Source organism: Schistocerca americana, chromosome 6 (genome assembly GCF_021461395.2).
Source record: "Schistocerca americana isolate TAMUIC-IGC-003095 chromosome 6, iqSchAmer2.1, whole genome shotgun sequence".
Classification (NCBI taxonomy): domain Eukaryota; kingdom Metazoa; phylum Arthropoda; class Insecta; order Orthoptera; family Acrididae; genus Schistocerca; species Schistocerca americana.
This window is the reverse complement of record NC_060124.1, coordinates 88,437,022-88,454,953: the sequence shown is the minus strand read 5'-3', so window position 1 is coordinate 88,454,953 and position 17,932 is coordinate 88,437,022. Positions and strand designations below refer to the sequence as shown.

General features: G+C 38.2%; 1 protein-coding gene across 2 annotated transcripts in view; it reads right to left on the bottom strand.

Annotated features, from left to right (window-relative positions):
* The window catches only part of LOC124619472 (acetylcholine receptor subunit alpha-L1-like), a 179,802-nt gene extending 169,107 nt beyond the window's left edge, over positions 1-10,695 (bottom strand). For both annotated transcript variants that reach the window (XM_047145876.1, XM_047145877.1), the window contains exon 1: positions 10,600-10,695. In XM_047145876.1, coding sequence (XP_047001832.1) covers positions 10,600-10,663 — 64 coding nt within the window. In that variant the 5' untranslated portion in view covers positions 10,664-10,695. The remainder of the gene's footprint in view (positions 1-10,599) is intronic.
* Between the last annotated feature and the right edge of the window lie 7,237 nt (positions 10,696-17,932).

The following is a 17,932-nucleotide window of genomic DNA, read 5'->3' as shown; positions in this document are numbered from 1 at the left end:
ATGTGTCATTACTTCTCCTATGACAACTATTCCATTGTTAACCAACGGTGGTTGTGGACTCATATGGCATTTGTTTGCGCCACCTTACGTACCATCTTCTCTGTCAAAAACAATGACAACACTATTATTCAGAATGTCCCTTGTAGATACAATTTTGAATATAGACCATTAGAGCTCCTCTGCTGTAATATCAAGATATGGACAAGTCAGATACATTCTCAATAATCTATTTTGAGACTGCACTGCTTGTTATTATCAGAATGGTCCTCATGCACTCTTACTGGAAGACAGATGTCCAGTATAAAGTGGAAAAGAGGTGATCATATTGAGAAAAAAGTACCAGCTACATTATATAATTGAATATGATTTTGTCAGTTCATTTTTCAATGTCATTTTGGAGAGTGAACTCCTAGCATTGTTTCACCATTTAAATAACTGTACAAGATGCATGTTAAATAACAAAGGGCTTGAATTAGCTGTATTTTTTTGCCTTCATTATGATACAAATTCATTGCAACATGGAATCTGAAACTGCTAGGGACCACACACCCTCTTCCAGTAGCTGCCAGCAATTCATGTAGATTTGTAATATTAACTTCTAAATCAAGTCCATGACTCTCAACAGCATCCCAGATGTGCTAAATAGGACATAGGTTGGTTGAATGCGCCAGGCAGAAGCAGCCAATGCTCCTCACTGCCGAGGCTGTTCATTAGATCACTCTGATATTAGAGCAATCAAGTGGTTAATTTTCTTTGTTGGGGACACTAATTTAAAGCTTCAAGTGGTGGTTTAGGTTCACCAGGTCTGCCTGTTTGTTGTCCTATGAGGGATGTTGGAAGACAAATCACTAGTTCCATTTTATGCTTTGGAAACAAACATTACACACACAAGGATATTATCAATAGCCAGGACTGTAACCTGTCAACTACCATGCTCTTTGACCTTATGTACATTGAACTTTCAAAGGCTGTGTTCTTGCACCCATATCTACTGCTGCTAATTCAGTTACTCATAAATGCATGTGCCATGTGAGACATGGTACACACAGGTATTAACTCATAATTATGGTTTATGTGCGACATAGCAAGAAGCCATTTCTTGTAGTACTGCACCTCACATGCTATCTCTGTCAACTACTGATTGAATTAGGAATATTGGTGGGAATAATAGCTCTTCAACATGGGAGATAGTATGTATAATTCAATAGTCCAGCGTGCATGAAAGTTAAGTCAATAGCTTCCAGTAAATATTCCTGATGGCTAAATTAATCAGACAGCAGTAGTATGTAGGATTATGGGCATTAGTTGTAAAAGAACCATAAACTGTTGTGCTTTATAGATAAGAAATATTGAGAAAATACATCACATCCATTTCAAAATAGAAAAACAATGAAGAAAAACATTAAGTCAAAAATCAGTGAATTTATTTCAATATTTTTTTCTTAAATTTCTCCTGTGGACATGTTTGAGCTCTGTGATTATATGTGCCAATTTCATATTTTTGTATGCTTATTGACACAAGTCTGTTTCTAAACGAAGATGCCTATGCTGTTTTAGGTCATTCTGTCGAATGAGATGGCACAGTGGTTAGCACACTGGATGTGGATTCAAGAGGTTGATGCTTCAAATCCCCATCTGACCATCAAGATTTTAGGTTTTCTATGATTTTGCTAAATCACTTAAGGCAAATAACAGTATGGTTCCTTCGAAAGGACACAGCCGATTTCCTTCCCCAGCCTTCCTTGATCCAAGCTTGTGCTACCTCTCTAATGACCTTGTTGTCGACAGGGCATTTACCTCTAATATCCCTTTCTTTCTTTAGGTCTACTGTATCAATTACCCCACAACTACTCAAAATGGAACATAAATTACATTGAGTTTGCTTGTAACAATATTATGAAAAGTTGCTACTCATCATATAGCGAAGATGCTGAGTCACAGATAGGCCAAACAAAGACCATTAGGAAATGAGTTTTTGGCCAACAAGGCCTTCGTCTGAGATAGAACATACACACACAGACTTGCGCAAATGCAATTCACACACACGACTGCAGTTTCTGGTTGCGGAAGCCACACACACACACTTGTTGTGCCTATCTGCGACTCACGATCTCCGCTATATGGTGAGTAGCAACTATCCTTTCCCTAATACTGTTACATTCCATCCTGGATTTTCCATTGTTGTATTGAATTTTCTTGTACAATTGGGTCACTTATAATGTAAATTATGTACAGTGTTTGACAATACTTAAAATTGCATAGTGACCTGCCTACTAGTCTTTCAAGAGAGAGTGATGGTGCTTTTGTGTGTGGGTGTGTGTAAGGGGGGGGGGGGGGGGGGGGGAGGAGAGTGGTGAGATAATACGCACTCTTAAAAAAAAAAAAAAAAAAAAAAAAAAAAAAACCTCTGAGGGAATTACCTGAATCATACAGAAACTGGTGCATGTGATGTACAGACAAACAAATGATATGATTACAATATAATAGAAGGAGACATTCCACGTGGGAAAAATTATATATAAAAACAAAGATGACGTGACTTACCGAACGAAAGCGCTGGCAGGTCGATAGACACACAAACAATTTTTTGAGGTGGAGGGTGGCATGCTGTTCTAATTTACGGTTGGCCTGTAGGAGGATGCTCTGAACAGCCGATGTGGATGTGGGAGAGGAAAGATTAAGGACTTTTATTAAGGATAGGAGTTGACTGGTGTGTTCATTGGCTGAGTTGAGGTGTAGGTGAAGGATTAGGTGGGTGAGGGCAATGGATTGTTCAGTTTGGAACTGGTATAGGGACTGATGGAAGGAAGGGTTGCAGCCAGAGATTTTTTTTGAGGTGGAGGGTGGCATGCTGTTCTAATTTACGGTTGGCCTGTAGGAGGATGCTCTGTTTGTGTGTCTATCGACCTGCCAGCGCTTTCGTTCGGTAAGTCACCTCATCTTTGTTTTTATATATAAATGATATGATTACAATTTTAGAAAAATTGTGTGGTTTATTCAAGAGAAATAGCTTCACAAAGTGCATAAGTCAATAACGCGTTGATCCACTGTTGGCCCTTATGCAAATAGTTAATAGGCTCGGCATTAATTGACTGGTGGGTAGAGTTGTTGGATGTCCTCCTGAGGGATATTGTGCCAACTTCTGTCCAATCAGCACCAAATTACAATTGTTGTTATATGGTTATGACAGATGGTCTCTTCATTTTTAATGACATATTCTTTTTTTCTGGTAGCTGAAGAGAAACAATGCTAACTTAGTATTTCATCTTGTATCAAACTTTGGTACATAATTTGTCTGTGTGTCTAAAGTGAACTTTCCAACATTTTGTTTTGAGCTCTTCCAATCAAAAAGTCCTCAATATATGCATAAAATTGAGAAGATGCACTGTAGGAATGTATATGATTACCAAGCGCATCTGTGTGACAAACTCAATGTTTTTAGGGATAAATGTTGATTGTCAGTTAACATGGTATGAACACACAAACATACCAACAAAAAGAATGTCATCAGCATTTTATACTCTTAGATTCTAGTGTCAGTTTGTAACAATTAATGTCTCATGGTGACATCCTATTCCTATGTACATTTAGCTGTGGCTTTCTTTTTTGGGAATCAAAAGCACAAAACAGAAACACAGCTTTTAGACTGGAGAAAAGGGCCATAAGAATAAATAACTAAAAGTAGTAGTCATGCTCATTGTTAAGAACTGATTAAAAATCAGGGTATCCTTCATGTACAAGGAAAGGCCTCGAAACAGCATTTTCCATTAGGGAATAATATTATATAATAAATTGCCCAATTAGATGAAAAAGATGATTAAAATACTTCCACTTACAAAACCAAGCTACACGTACAGTTAAAACGAGTGAGGTGACACAGTGGTTAGCTCACTGGACTTGCGTTTGGGAGGACAACAGTTCAAACCCGCGGCCACCCATGCAAATTTAGGTTTTCCATGGTTTGCCTAAATTGTTCCAGGCAAATGCCAGAATGGTTCCTTTGAAAGATTATGGCCAATTTCCTTCGCCATCTGACTCAATCTGAGGTTGTGCTCCATCTCTAATGACCTCAATGTCAATGGGACATTAAACCCAATCTTCCTTCCTTCTACACAGTCCACGATTATGTAAATGACTCAGAGTGTAGGTTAGTAATAACAGGTGTCAACTACATCACCCTGTCATATACAATATGCAGTCACAGTGTGATCCTTTACGAGCAAAGGCACTCAGCTATATAGTTCACGACAGAAATATTTTGTCATCGTCTTGAGTTCATCATCTCACTCCTCAAGGAGGATGGTGAATCAGTTTTTAAGAGGGACTGAAGGGAGGACATGGAAATCTGCATGTTTGTGGTCCTGGAGTCATCAGCAGGAGTCCAGTGTGTCAAGTGGTGCAGGCTAGAGACCAATGAGGCAGTACAGTTGTAAAGACATTGACTTCATGGTTGGGTGGACATAGTTTGCTCTCGAAAGCTTATATTGTGAAAGACTTTTTGTTGTGCCTATCTGCAAGTCAGCATCTCTGCTATATGGTGAGAGCAACTTTCCTTTTCATAATATTGTTAGATTTTCCTGAATCGTTTCAGGCAAATGTGAGGATGGTTCCTTCAGCAAGGCTACAGCCATCCACAGTCCTACCCTCATAAAGCATACTTATGTATCATGTGTGTATATGTACTGGAGCTATCTGTTTCCATTGTATTGTGAAGTCAAATATTATACAACTGTAATATGATCCCTGGATAAATAAATAAACAAATAAATGTATTTTCAAATGTGTAATACTGCAGATGCCATATATTTTCATCATAGATCAATTATTGTTATTCACAAGGACCATGGAGAGCAAATTGTCTGATTCTATGGGTTGTCAAATTCTAATAGATAATCTGTGGTTTAATGCCATTCAAGATTTTGATTTTCAGCTTTGGAATCCTTTCTTAGTAAGTAGGAAATAAAGGGTAAACTTCAACAACAGCTTAGGATTTCACAATTTTTCAAGAGGTGTTCCCTAAGGTTCTTTTTACAGTTACATCCATACCATACTCTGAAAACCACTGTTAAGTGCATAGCTGAGGGTATTTCCCACAGTACCATACATTACAGTAAAGTGCATAAATACCTGTGTGTGTGAACTGCAATTAGTCCAGTCTTGTGTTATTGGCATCTACAGGAACAATGTGCAGGGAGCTGTATTTCATGCCTAAATTCCTCACTTAATACTGATTCACGAAGAACTCACTATAAGTAGTATTTTGCTTAATAATTGTGGTCTATCTTCAGGCATCTGACAACACAGTTTTTTTAATATTTCTGTGATGCTCTCCCGTGTGTCAAACAAACCTGTGGTCATCTATGATACTTGACTCGTGTCAACTACCAGTGCAACAGGTACTACTGATTCTCGATGAGCGAAAAGCGCTCATCTGCTATGCTACACTCCTCTGGTTCAGAGGCCAAACTCATAGCATCAGTCCACTGTGTCAGACAAATCTGCTTGATTTATGGACCAGTGAGTGCTTGGTAAGAGGTTCTTGTACTGCCACTGAGTGTGACAGATGTTGGTGATAGAAGCTCATCATGCTGAGAAAACTTCGTGCATGGGCACGCGATCTGAAAAATGGCTTCGATCTTTTCAGGCAGAGGAACTGAGTCCTTGGACGAAATCTGATACCCTAAAAAATCAATATGTGGCTGTCCAAAAAACACTCTTGGCTGTCATCAGAACCATGCTACATTTATTTAGCCTTTTCAAGACTTGTATCGGGTATTGCTCATGTTGTTCTGTGGTTGATGAGAATCTTGTCTAAGTATGCAAAACAGAAGAACACTCCTTATAGTACCACATCAATAAACTGCCGCCATGTTTATGAGGCGTTTCACAAGTCGAACGTCTGATCGATATATACAGACTCTCAAACTATCCAAAGAGGGTGCAGAATGTCTTCTTCCATTACAGGTATCTGTATATACACCTTAGCACATTCTTGTAGACTGAAAATTGTCATGTCACATATGTATAGTTGTAATCTTGTGTTAGAGGAATGGTGATCCCTGCACAGCACTGTGCAACATCTTTCTTTGGTACCAGATGAAAGGGAAAGGACCACAGACAACTGACTGGATGTATAATCCTTTCTCTCTGCACGGCATGAAATTCTGCCTTTGCAATCAGGAACCGCTCTGGGGCCAGACATCATGGTCAACAGGAAAATGGCAGGCCGTCTGTGGTCTTGATACAATGAACAATATCATGAGACACCTCTTTTGGTGCTCCTGGGGGTCATGTCAAGGTTGGAAACCATTGTAATAAGCATGCATACTCCCCAGCATCTGCCTGCACAACTTTGGCTGAGAGCACCACTGCACAGTGACAGAAGCTTGAAGTTGCCAGGCCAGTTACACCATCCATCAAGTGTGCATTCGCCAGGTCTTGTAGCAGGTGGTAATGCACCAACAGATCAGTGCTGATGCAGGACTCAGTGACATTCGTGATCGTAAAATCTCACGAGTGCTCAGTGCAGCCCCAGGTCTAATTTCATACACTGGGTGACGTAGGTCGGTATTGAAGAGTTGTTTGCACCAGACAAGGTTCCTGGTCTACAACAGCATAGCAATCTCCAGGGAAAGATACACAAGTCTGACCTGGCATCCACTAGATACTTGTAGCTTGACTTCCGGTCACTGATAAAAAGGGGCTGGGACAACACTTGGCAATCAGAGGCACTGTTTATGTCTGATGGCTGCCGGCATTTTGGTATGTGTATAGAGATTTTCATGTATGTGCCTGGTTCCCTGATCCTCTGAGGTATGGTAAGATAAGATAAGACACTAGCAGACTGGGGACCTTTCTTATCTGTATGGTGATGAGGTAGCTGAGGAACAACTTCTAGACCTCCTGCAGTACTGGTTTCTATCACCACTGATGTCACACTGGGATAGTTATTCATCAATTCACTTGGTAGGGACCTGGACCTTAGCTGCCAGATTTTTGTAATCTGCCCATGTGACCCTTGTTGATGCTAGGCCATGACACATCACAGCGGGTGCACCAGTTGAGGCAGAGAACATCGTGAACAGTACTGGATTATTCGACGCCGTCGGCATGCTGTTGTGCACGGCAACTGATACACCAATCAACGCAGTAAGTATAGTGTCCACTATCCTGTGAGCCAAGATGGCCACCATGTCCAAAGGAATCTCCATCTGCCTGTGGTGACAACGTCTGCTCTACAATGTGCGCAGCAGGTTGCCCAGCACAATTCCAGTGTCCACCCTGTTGTGGAAATGAAGTAAATATTAGGAAGTTTCTGAGTCCCCTACATTCTCTTAGGTTAACTCTAGCCAGAGGTGTTTCTCTTGTGATGTGGAAACATGTGGTATCAACCACAATTTCATCTTTTCATATGCGCTGCTTCCAATTGTTGTAGTGATCACATATTCAATGGTGCCCTAGCTGACTAATGGCCAACATGAATTTAATGGAGTCAGCCATAACATAGAGGAAACTAGATTCCACTTGCATAAACCATAATGCTGGGTTGTGTAGCCACAAGGGGGCAAGGGCACTACAAGCTGTGAAACTGACAGAATCGTCAGCTCCAATGAATCCCTCATAACAGATCCGGAGTAGTCGTACCTCCTGTTGTTGCAGTCTTAGATCATATCAGGGTCACCACTATAGATGTATTGTTAGATTTGTCAACCAATTCGTCATCCAACCTGTAGGTGCATGAAATGATTTATTATTGTATATGAATTGTCTCGTTATTAAATTTACCTAAGGAGTTGAATGCTCTACAAAGAAATAGAAAGTTCGTGGTTTGACAATGCACAGTCTTTGTACAGATGAAATGTATATGAACTAAAAAAAAATTCTTGTTACTAAGATAAGAAAAACACAAGAACACATAAAAATTATAAAACTCTCTGACAGCTCAGAAAAATTCACTATTGATATCAGCGCCTCTGACAACTAACACAGAAAGCTGATTGACAGCTGCACTGTAACAACATGTATACATTCGCATGCACATGACACAACTCTGCACTACACTGCAAGAGAAACTGAAGCTTGGCTGCAACACTTACTACGCATATTTTCATACCCATATAGTATAATGCATACTGCTATGGCAAAAGAAGGTTGTCAGATGTGTTACTGGTGTTTCAGAAAGCAGTGAAGTCTGGAGGCCAATTTGTGAAAGAAACAAAGTATTAGGACAGTTCTCTTGTTAATTATACTCAGTTACCTACCACTCAGAAAATCAAATAAATGAACTACAAACTAAGACAGCCAGTTCATCAACATAACACATGCCACAAGTGACCAACCCACTAGCGAGATTTAGCAAAACAGAATAGCTACAAACACCTAGGCTTTGAACTTTTCAGTGCAATACCTTCACAGGCACACACTGTGTCATTAAACATTTTTAAGAATGTCAAACAAAATTGGCTAAAGAAAGACATCTTATACTATTGATGAAAGGTGTACAAACAAATGTTGGTTCAGGAGATGGCTAGCTACAGTTAATTAAAAAGCTCATATTTTTCTTGTAAAAGCAATGTCTATCACCTTTTCTACATAATCACATTAAAGATTTCTAAGTAATTATAAGAAAAGTAAAAATTGCCCATCTTATCAACAAAAAATGGAAAAATTAACTGTTACTATGAAAATCTGTTTATTTCTAATAAGATTGTGTGTTACCATCTTTAGTAATGACTAACAAGCCAGTTATTAAGTATATCATTAGTGATAAGTTTATTTCATTGTCAGTATGTGTTGTTCAAAGAAATAAAGTGAGTGGTACTGGCAAAAAATTTGACAAGAATCAAAAATAATCTATTGCTTCTAGTATTCTAAGCCTGTGAAGATTAGAAAAGGAATTTTAAAGCATAATTCAATTCAAGTTTTCTACTCTCTTTCTATTTACTCCCATTCACTTCTTATAACATGGTTAAGTAGATGCTATTCGAGTATCTATTTTCATATTCATGAGATCATTCTTTAATTCATTGAAAGATTTGCTGGAAATGTCATTGATGGCTCAGTAGTTGTACACTGAAGTAAAAGTCCTTTAAGGCAAATACGTTTTTACACATTCTTAGCTCTAAAGTTATGTGACACTATTCTGTTCAGAATGATTTTTTCTTCTGGACAAAGTGTGAGTTATTTTTGAAATGCTAAGCTTAAGGAAATAGATGAGCTAAACACAACCTCAACCAAAGTGGAACAGAAAAAACCATGCTTATCAGACATTATGAGACATACACTCAGCAAAATGTATTTGTAATTTCACTTGCATCCTTATACCACTTACTGCTGGCATCTCTCTGACATTTGACTTTCTATCCTGTTTTAATATGAGTTCACTGTCTCATACTCCTGACCAAACTGCTTCCTTAATCCCTACACAACCCCTTTTCCTCCAAATCCTTTCTTCTGTTACCAGAACCTCTGGTTCTAAGAACTAACGGTTTTCACTTCCTATTTTTATGTGCATCTGATGCCATATGTTAGGTTGTAGTTTTATATAGTGATATCTGAGTATTTTCTTCAGTCAACAGACTACTTTGGTATTTCTCTCCTTAGAAATAGAAAAAATAAAATGCAAGTAACCACATATATGAAATCTTGCTTGCAAAATTTGAACAACACAATACATAGACAGGAGAGTCCATAGATTTGAAGAAAGAAGTTTACTGTATTGATGACAATAAAATGTTTGAATTAAATTTCATATACAACAGTGCTTTTGAGAGAAAATCCAGGTTGCCTCAGCAATTACTTCAGAACAATAACGCAAGGGGCAATATGAAGAAAGAAAAAATATTATCAACAAAATAGGGCAATCTTCATTTTTTACTGACTGTTGGCAGTTGCAAGGTGTGTTGCAACTATTAGTTAGCTGTAAGTGTCCTCTTGTACACAACTACACAGCTATCTAATTTTTTTCGTATTTTGGAGTTTTATTGTGCCTATCTGCAACTCAGCATCTCTGCTATATGGTGAGTGGCAACGTTCCTTCTCAGTATTGTTACACTCCATCCTGAATTTTCCATTGTTTGATTTTTTCATATTTTGATACGTTTTCTTCAAATAGTATGACATCTATTATTCTGATCTCTTACAAGAAGGAATCAATCTAACTTTATCACTGAGTAAACAAAATCTTTTAACAATTTGTTTTAAAAGTATTTCTTATCTCTACACTGCTCTTATCCAGCTTTCTTTCCTATTCTGTGTATTTTGAAGTAGATGAAAACTTTATGACTGGAAGGTTCATTGTTCATTATAAAAGTCCTCAAATACATTTATGTTGAGAGCATCCTGAACTACTTTGCACTAATGGAGCTAAAAAGTACTGCAAAAAGAAATGAAAGCTGTTGCTAAATTAACTCCACTAAAATATTTGGGTCAAAAACTGTTGCCAATTTGATTTTCAAATCTTCTCTGCAATTTGTGTACAGTATATTATAGACTAGGCACATTGCTCAAAAATATTATTATGTACAACCATACAACATAATTTGTTTGTGAAATTATAGACTATCATTTAAGAAAAAATAACATATTTTTATTACTTACTTGATGCAAAGACACATGCTAACACAACAAATACTAGGGCCAAACAACACTTTAAACAGCCCATGTCACTATGATTGAAGCACAACCACGCACACCTTCACACTGACAGCTGAGGGAGCAGCCACAGCTATCAAAGAGTGGGTAACTTTAGATCAAGCCACTAGAGGCAGCACCATCTAGAGATCACACTTTTTCTTGACAAAGTTTGCTATTACACCTGTTAAGGAGTGAAGTGATGCTTAAAACTATAAATATACTTACTTATGTTTTGGCATGAAATGTCACTGAATAAACTCTGTGAAATAATTTGGAAGATGCAGGATTCAAAGACTGCTACATACTCATTTGTCACTTTTTGCTCTTTAACTTGAGACAACTGTGGCATATTAGTATCCAGAATTCATAACTTATTAATTATCTGTGTTACTAAAATTATATGTTTCTTGTATTTTGGTACAATGCCTTAAGAAGTTCTCTTTACATTCACGGTATTGTAGCTAATATACATCTAGCTACAGGTTTCTTGTTAATTATTTATGTCATCATATTTATGGTGATACATTAATATCTCTCTCACACACACATACATGTGCCATGTGTGAATGCACATTCTTTGATGAATCATTAGATGAACTGCAAACAAAATATTTCAAAAACTAGTCCACAATCAAATGAGGGTAAATAATTTCTACTTACAGATTGAAAGCTGTCACAGACATGAACAAAGAAAGAAGAAATTGCAACTGTATGGTCACTTAATCCATCAGTAGTGTGTCTATTTTTATTCTCAGGACTTCCAGAGAAGCTATTTTCACCTTTTCAAATTAAACAACATATCAATCGGAAGCTATGCTTTTCCTTATAACATTTTACCTGCAGTATGATTAATTTTCTTTAAGGTGTTCCAGCTGCAAAACATGTAATCTGAGAACTTCTATCATATATTATTGCACTATATCAAAGTCATGGGCTACCACATCAAAGGCAGATTTGCCCATAAAATGATTTGAGTAATATATATAAGATGATACAAACTACTGTTCAGTCTTATATGTCAGTATAATATGCACTATGCTGTCAATAGAGGAGAAAGGTAAAACAGAGATTCTACATCAAATGTCATATATTAACTTTTTGTATAGACGTAGTCAGTTCTGCTAGCCATCTTGCATATTATTTTCTTGATGTTGTCCTTTTTTTTCATTTTATTTAACTCTCATTCACTTTGCATGGATACCATAATGAAGGACGACCCTCAGGAATACGGAATAAGTTAAGCTTAACAAATTTAATCAGCTGTTAAAAACTGGCCTGATGATTAATTGTTATTAAATTCCTATAAACTATTACTGCTTACTCTAGCTAACTTTACAATAAGAAATCTGTTACTTAGAAAAAGAAATTGCTGCTTCTTTACTTACATTAAACAGATGCTGTTATCTCCCACTGATAACTTAAAATCAGCACGATGACACTGACATTTATAATAGGACAATAATTATCTGTCTGTTTTTTAAGATAGAGCCTTTTGCAGAGAGTATTCATACTTGCCATACAGCCAAAAGGAACCTTCAATTCCTGTGTAAATAATGAAATACTTTGCAGAAGCAGTGATTAAATAAGAAGTTTTCTATTTGAATTAATAATGAGTCACGATTTCTTACTTCGATCAGACGGAAGCAGATTAAATTTTTTTTTGCATCAACCTCATTCACAATCCTACAAAAACAGCTAAGATTGCAGGGAAATACTCATCCTGCTTTTATTATGATTGTGTAAATGTACTGGATAAAATAGTGCAAGAACTCCAAGATCTTTCAAGAATCCTCAGCAAAATGTTTGGTTATCTACAGCCGTTAGCTATCTTATTCTTACTGCTTACTGAATTGGCAGAACTTTGGTGTTACACACACACACACACACACACACACACACACACATGGGGTAAGGCAGCTAAGCTAGCCCCCACTCTCAAATACGCTACCAGAAAAAAAAATTCAGCATCCCCAAGGACTGTGTTCAGTGGCGCTGTATGAATCACTGATTTATTTGTCACAGTCATTACTGATCAGGTGACACTGAGGAGGTCTGTTTGCATGCCCTCTGTTTTGGCTCTGCAGGTGGTAGCTATGCTGTGTTTAGAGGTGAACAGTGTGTGCAATATTCATTCTAGGGTACAACCATGCCCCCGCGATGAATGTATACTCCTGTGGAACATCTTCAATCATTTGAACAGAGTTGCATTGTTGGGCTGTGGGAAGCTGGACGGATGTATCGACAAGTAGCTGCACATGTTGTGCACAATGTATTGGTGCTGCGTCACTGCTTTCAATAGTGGCCTGTGGAACATTCTCACATCCGTAGACATCTGCGTAGTACAGATGTATATTGAGATCAACACATTGCGATAACAGCAGTGGCAGGGAAGAAATCTAGGCCCATATTGAGCCTGATGTGTCACTAAGGAACACTGGGAATGTCCGCTTGCAGTTAAGATCATGTGTTCCTTTCGTCAGGTTACTACTGACACCATGAAACTGCCAAACGTAGCTGCTCTGGTGCCCTCAAAGTATCAACTGGAGAGTGTAAAGGCATTTTGCTATCTTCAGTGATGAGAGTATATTCTAATTGTATGAGAGTGATGGATGTACATGTGTACAGTGTAGACCTGATGACCGGCAGAGTTCACTCAGTCATGCCACACAGGTCCAACCCCAGGAATCATGGCGTGGGGGACCGTAAGTTACACCTCATGGTCACATGTGATGTTTCTGCAAGGTAAAGTATCCAGAGCCCTCTAATTGCACAGGTTGTTACTTCTGTGCTACTGCAATTTTTACAACAAAGTGATGTGCTTTTTCAGCAGAACAATCCATGTCCACATGTGGCTGCTCTGACACAGTGTGCTCTTCATGGTGTACAACTGCCCTGGCCAGTCAGATCACCAGATCTCTTGCCAGTGTGGAACATGATGAAACTGGAAATTACTCATTCTCCAGAGCCTGCAAGAATCATTGCCAAATTGCAACAAAAGGTGCATGGTGATTGGGACAGTCTATCACAGGATGCCATTCAGCACCTTTATGATGGAAACTTCCTGGCAGATTAAAACTGTGTGCCCGACCGAGACTCGAACTCGGGACCTTTGCCTTTCGCAGGCAAGTGCTCTACTATCTGAGCTACCGAAGCACGACTCACGCCCTGTCCTCACAGCTTTACTTCTGCCAGTATCTCGTCTCCTACCTTCCAAACTTTACAGAAGCTCTCCTGCACATTCCAGCTGCCGCTTAATGACTTCATATCAGCGCACACTCCGCTGCAGAGTGAAAATCTCATTCTGGACATTTATGGTTGTTTGCATGATGTGAGAATTTACACTTGCATTGGCATCAGAAGGCTGTGTACGGTATATTGAAGTGACTGTTTGTGCTCCCTTGAACCTAACATGTGTTTTGTTTGGTCTGGATTTTTTTTTTTGTTCTTTTTTTTCAGCAGTGTATATCCAGACTGGGCAATATTTTTAAAAGGGCCTTTGAATAGGACTTCAATGAAATAACAAGTATGGAACTTGATAACAGTGCCACAAACCACAGTCCTGCCATCAAGTGAGTCAAGAGCTGCCATAAACATTTTCTCTAATGTAGCAAATGCAAGTAAACATGTAACTCAAGTACTGTTTATGTGTGTACTGTGCATGTGAAGCCCATTGGTTTGAGCTCTCACTGGTGTAGTATAAATAGTCAAAAAAGTGGATATGGTCTTCATTTGTGGTGAATGTCACCAAACTCTTAGAATAGTGGTGTGTTGTACGCTGAAAGGTATATTGATAGTGGTAAGTCCTCACAAGTTATCTTTTCAAACATAATAAAAATGTTTCAAAAATTCAAAATGTAAGGAATAAAATACGCTAATGAAAAAGAAAAGTAATTGAGGGAAATGAAACCAACATTTTAGCAGTGGTAACACACAATCCACAAGTCACTAAGAGGCAGCTTGAATGTGCAGGTATCAGGCCAAAGAGAGTACTATGGATACTACATTCCAATGTATTCATGCTTTCCACACTTTGCTCCATCAAAAATTTCTTCGCAATGAGTTTCAAAATCGGTCTCAGTTTTCCAAACAGTGTATACAAAAACTGCACCATTGGGAAATCAATCTTCACTATATGTTTTACTGATTAGATGAAAATCCACTCTGGTCAACAGAAATGAATTAACCATGCCCTCAGACTGCCAATGCAAGGTGTGAGCTTTTCGAGAATCAGATCATTGGTTGCAGTTTTACTAATGGAACTCTAAATAGTCAAAGGCACCTACTTATAGTTCTTAATAGATGTAAGGTTGCAGTTATTGGAAGACATAAGACAACCTTGTGGTACCAACATGATGGATGTCATTCAGGAAACAGAAAATTGTCTTCATTCTCCCACACCTCTGGACTTTTATATGTGGGGAAAATTGAAACAAGAGGACTGCAAGAAAAGAATGACAGTTCCTGACGACATGTCATATAACATGGACTGTGTTGCAATATGTCCATATGAAATCAACATGCAATATTTTTTGGCCAGAATCAGTTTATAGTGTGTGTCAGTGCCCTGAGTCAACACTTTGAGCATATATGACAATATATGCTCAAACATGACAATAATTATTACAAAAACACAAACTGTACCTCACTTACATATTTGCTTGCATCTGGGGAAATGGATGGCTATGGAACCTCTTCTCCTGAAGGCAGGCCAATGGGTTGCATCACTGTTATCTCATTGCTATTTGATCAAGTTCCACATTTGTTACATTGCTTAAGCTACCTTCAGAGGCTCTTTCCATTGACACTGAAAAAAGTATGTAGTTTCCTTTAAAAAAGTCAGTATCATAATTTGGCAACTATAAACATAAAAAGTACTTGAATGTGACAGAAAATTAGTTACGAAGCGTACCCAAAAGAAACTGGAATAACATTGTCGTGGGCAGAGCTTGTGTAGTACACAATTTGCTACTAGGTGTGTATAGCACAACTCATTTCCAGTTCAGTGCTGCCTGTGTTGTCGACCTGGCTTGTTCTCTTCCACTGCAGTGACTGTTTTTACTAGCATTACTTTGTTCTTGTTTCGTTTTTTATGACGGCAAGTTTAAGTCAACAATACGCAGCTGTGAAATTTTTTTTTTTTTTGGTAAAAATGTTGCTGAAACTGTTTTAATGTTGAAAACAGCTTACCAATATGACACTATGTGGAAAACTCAAGTGGACGAGTCGTTTGCTTGATTTAAAAATGGCAAAATGTCAACTGATGTCCATCAGCTGCCCATATTGACAAAAATTCTGAAAAAATCAGACATTTGATCAACTGCCAGAGATTAGTGGGTTATCTTGGAGCTCAGTTCAATCCTGATTTGTGGCAGACAGGAGACTGGTTCTTCCACCAAGACAACACAGCTGCACACACAGCCATCTCTGTTAGACAGTTTTTTGCTAAAAATGGCATGGTTCCACTGCTCCACACACCTTACTTAGCTGACCTGGCTTCATGCGTTTTTTTCTTATTTTCACACATGAAAAGAGGCATGAAGGGACACAAATTTGACAACATTGAAGAAATCAAGAAAAAATGAAGGAGGAGCTGTCAGCCATTTCTAAAGAAGACTACAATAAATGTTTCGAACTGTGGAAGCACCAATGGGGCAAATGTATTAGTTGTAATGGAGAGTATTTTGAAGGGATAAGGTTGTTTTGTAAACAATTTGAAAATAGATAACTAAATTTTTTTTGTGCCCATCTGTACACTACTATAATTTATCAAAAACTGTACTTCAGTATATGTATTTATTCCGGATTTATACAGTATATGAGTGGCCTCTCTTAGCTGCCTCAAGGTCAGCACAATCTTGCCAATATACTATTGTTGACCTCCTACTCTCTCTGATGGCTCCCACTTTATTCTTGTCCCCCTTGTCCTGTGATCAGATTGACCTACCACTTCCTTTCTAAATTTACCAAACCTACCCCCTTTCCTCCATGAGGAAGGAACTGATAGTGCCAAAAGCTAAAATAGTTTCTAATACTTCAATATGAATACTAAGCAGTAAGCATATGGCAGTACTAAGAATTTTGCCTCCTGAAGGTAGTACTGGTCGATAAATTTTTCATTTGTACAAAATTCTACAGCAAAAGCTTTCGCAGCCATGTTTAAGAAAAGCCTAAGAATAAATTACTTCCCCAATTTAATTGTTGTACATGGCAACAAATACAGGTACACCTATCTAAATTTTGTACTATAGTACAAGATCAAGCTCACTGGTGACAATGTAATTATATTTACTTTAGCATCCTCAGGTGGTGGGCTTGCTATTTAGACAAAACAAGGAGCTTGGAAGTACATGAGAATTGAAACTAAATTTTGGGAAAAAAAGACACACAGTCTAAATTGGACTTTTAAGTTAAGTCATGTAGATGGTAAATATTAAAATTATTCATGGTATTGGCGATGGATTTTGAGTATTACAATTTCTGTTCTCAAAAGGAAAAAAATTGAAAATAAAAACCACTGTGAAACGCATGGCACAGTTAATCTTCCTGTTCCATTCATGCATGGAGCACTGGAAGAATGACTGTATAAACACGTCTGTGTGTGCTGTAATTAGTCTAATCTTGTCATCATGATCCCTGTGGGAGTACCATGTATGGGGCCGCAGTATACAGGGAGAGTCACCTGTTATGTCAAAAACCCTGCAGGAATGGGGAAACCTGAAAATTCCGGTAAGGTATGGCTGAGGTGGTCTATCTTTTGTGGTATGAACCGAACATAGGTGCCATCTTGAAATTCGGCATCTGGAGTCTAAGTCAGTTATCTTAAATGGGAAGGGGATCATGTGATGTATCAAATAACATCAGCATTTTCTCAAATGTTCATTCTTGTAAATAGATTTGAAGTAGCAGTTATGGTTCAGAAGTTAAAACACATTTTGGTTAGAATTACAGGCTAGACTGTTCTCGATAAAGCACAGTCATTTAATGTGTTCAATATGGTGTCCCTCTTGCACTTCTTCAATGCGTTGCTTGATGGGTGTTTATTATTTTTTTCTGCATATATGAGATGCTTTAAATGATCCCACAGATGAAAGTCATGTGGTATGAGGTCAGATGATCTGGGTGGCAATTACACGAAACCACGTTGGGCAATCCAATGACTAGGAAATTGACCATCTTAACTACTGACGAATACTGCTCCGTAGTGTGGTGGAGCTCCATCCTATTGAAAGTAAGTGGAAATATGCCATCTTTGGTCAGAACTAAGAGAAACACCACTTCTTGCAGCATTTCCAGGTAG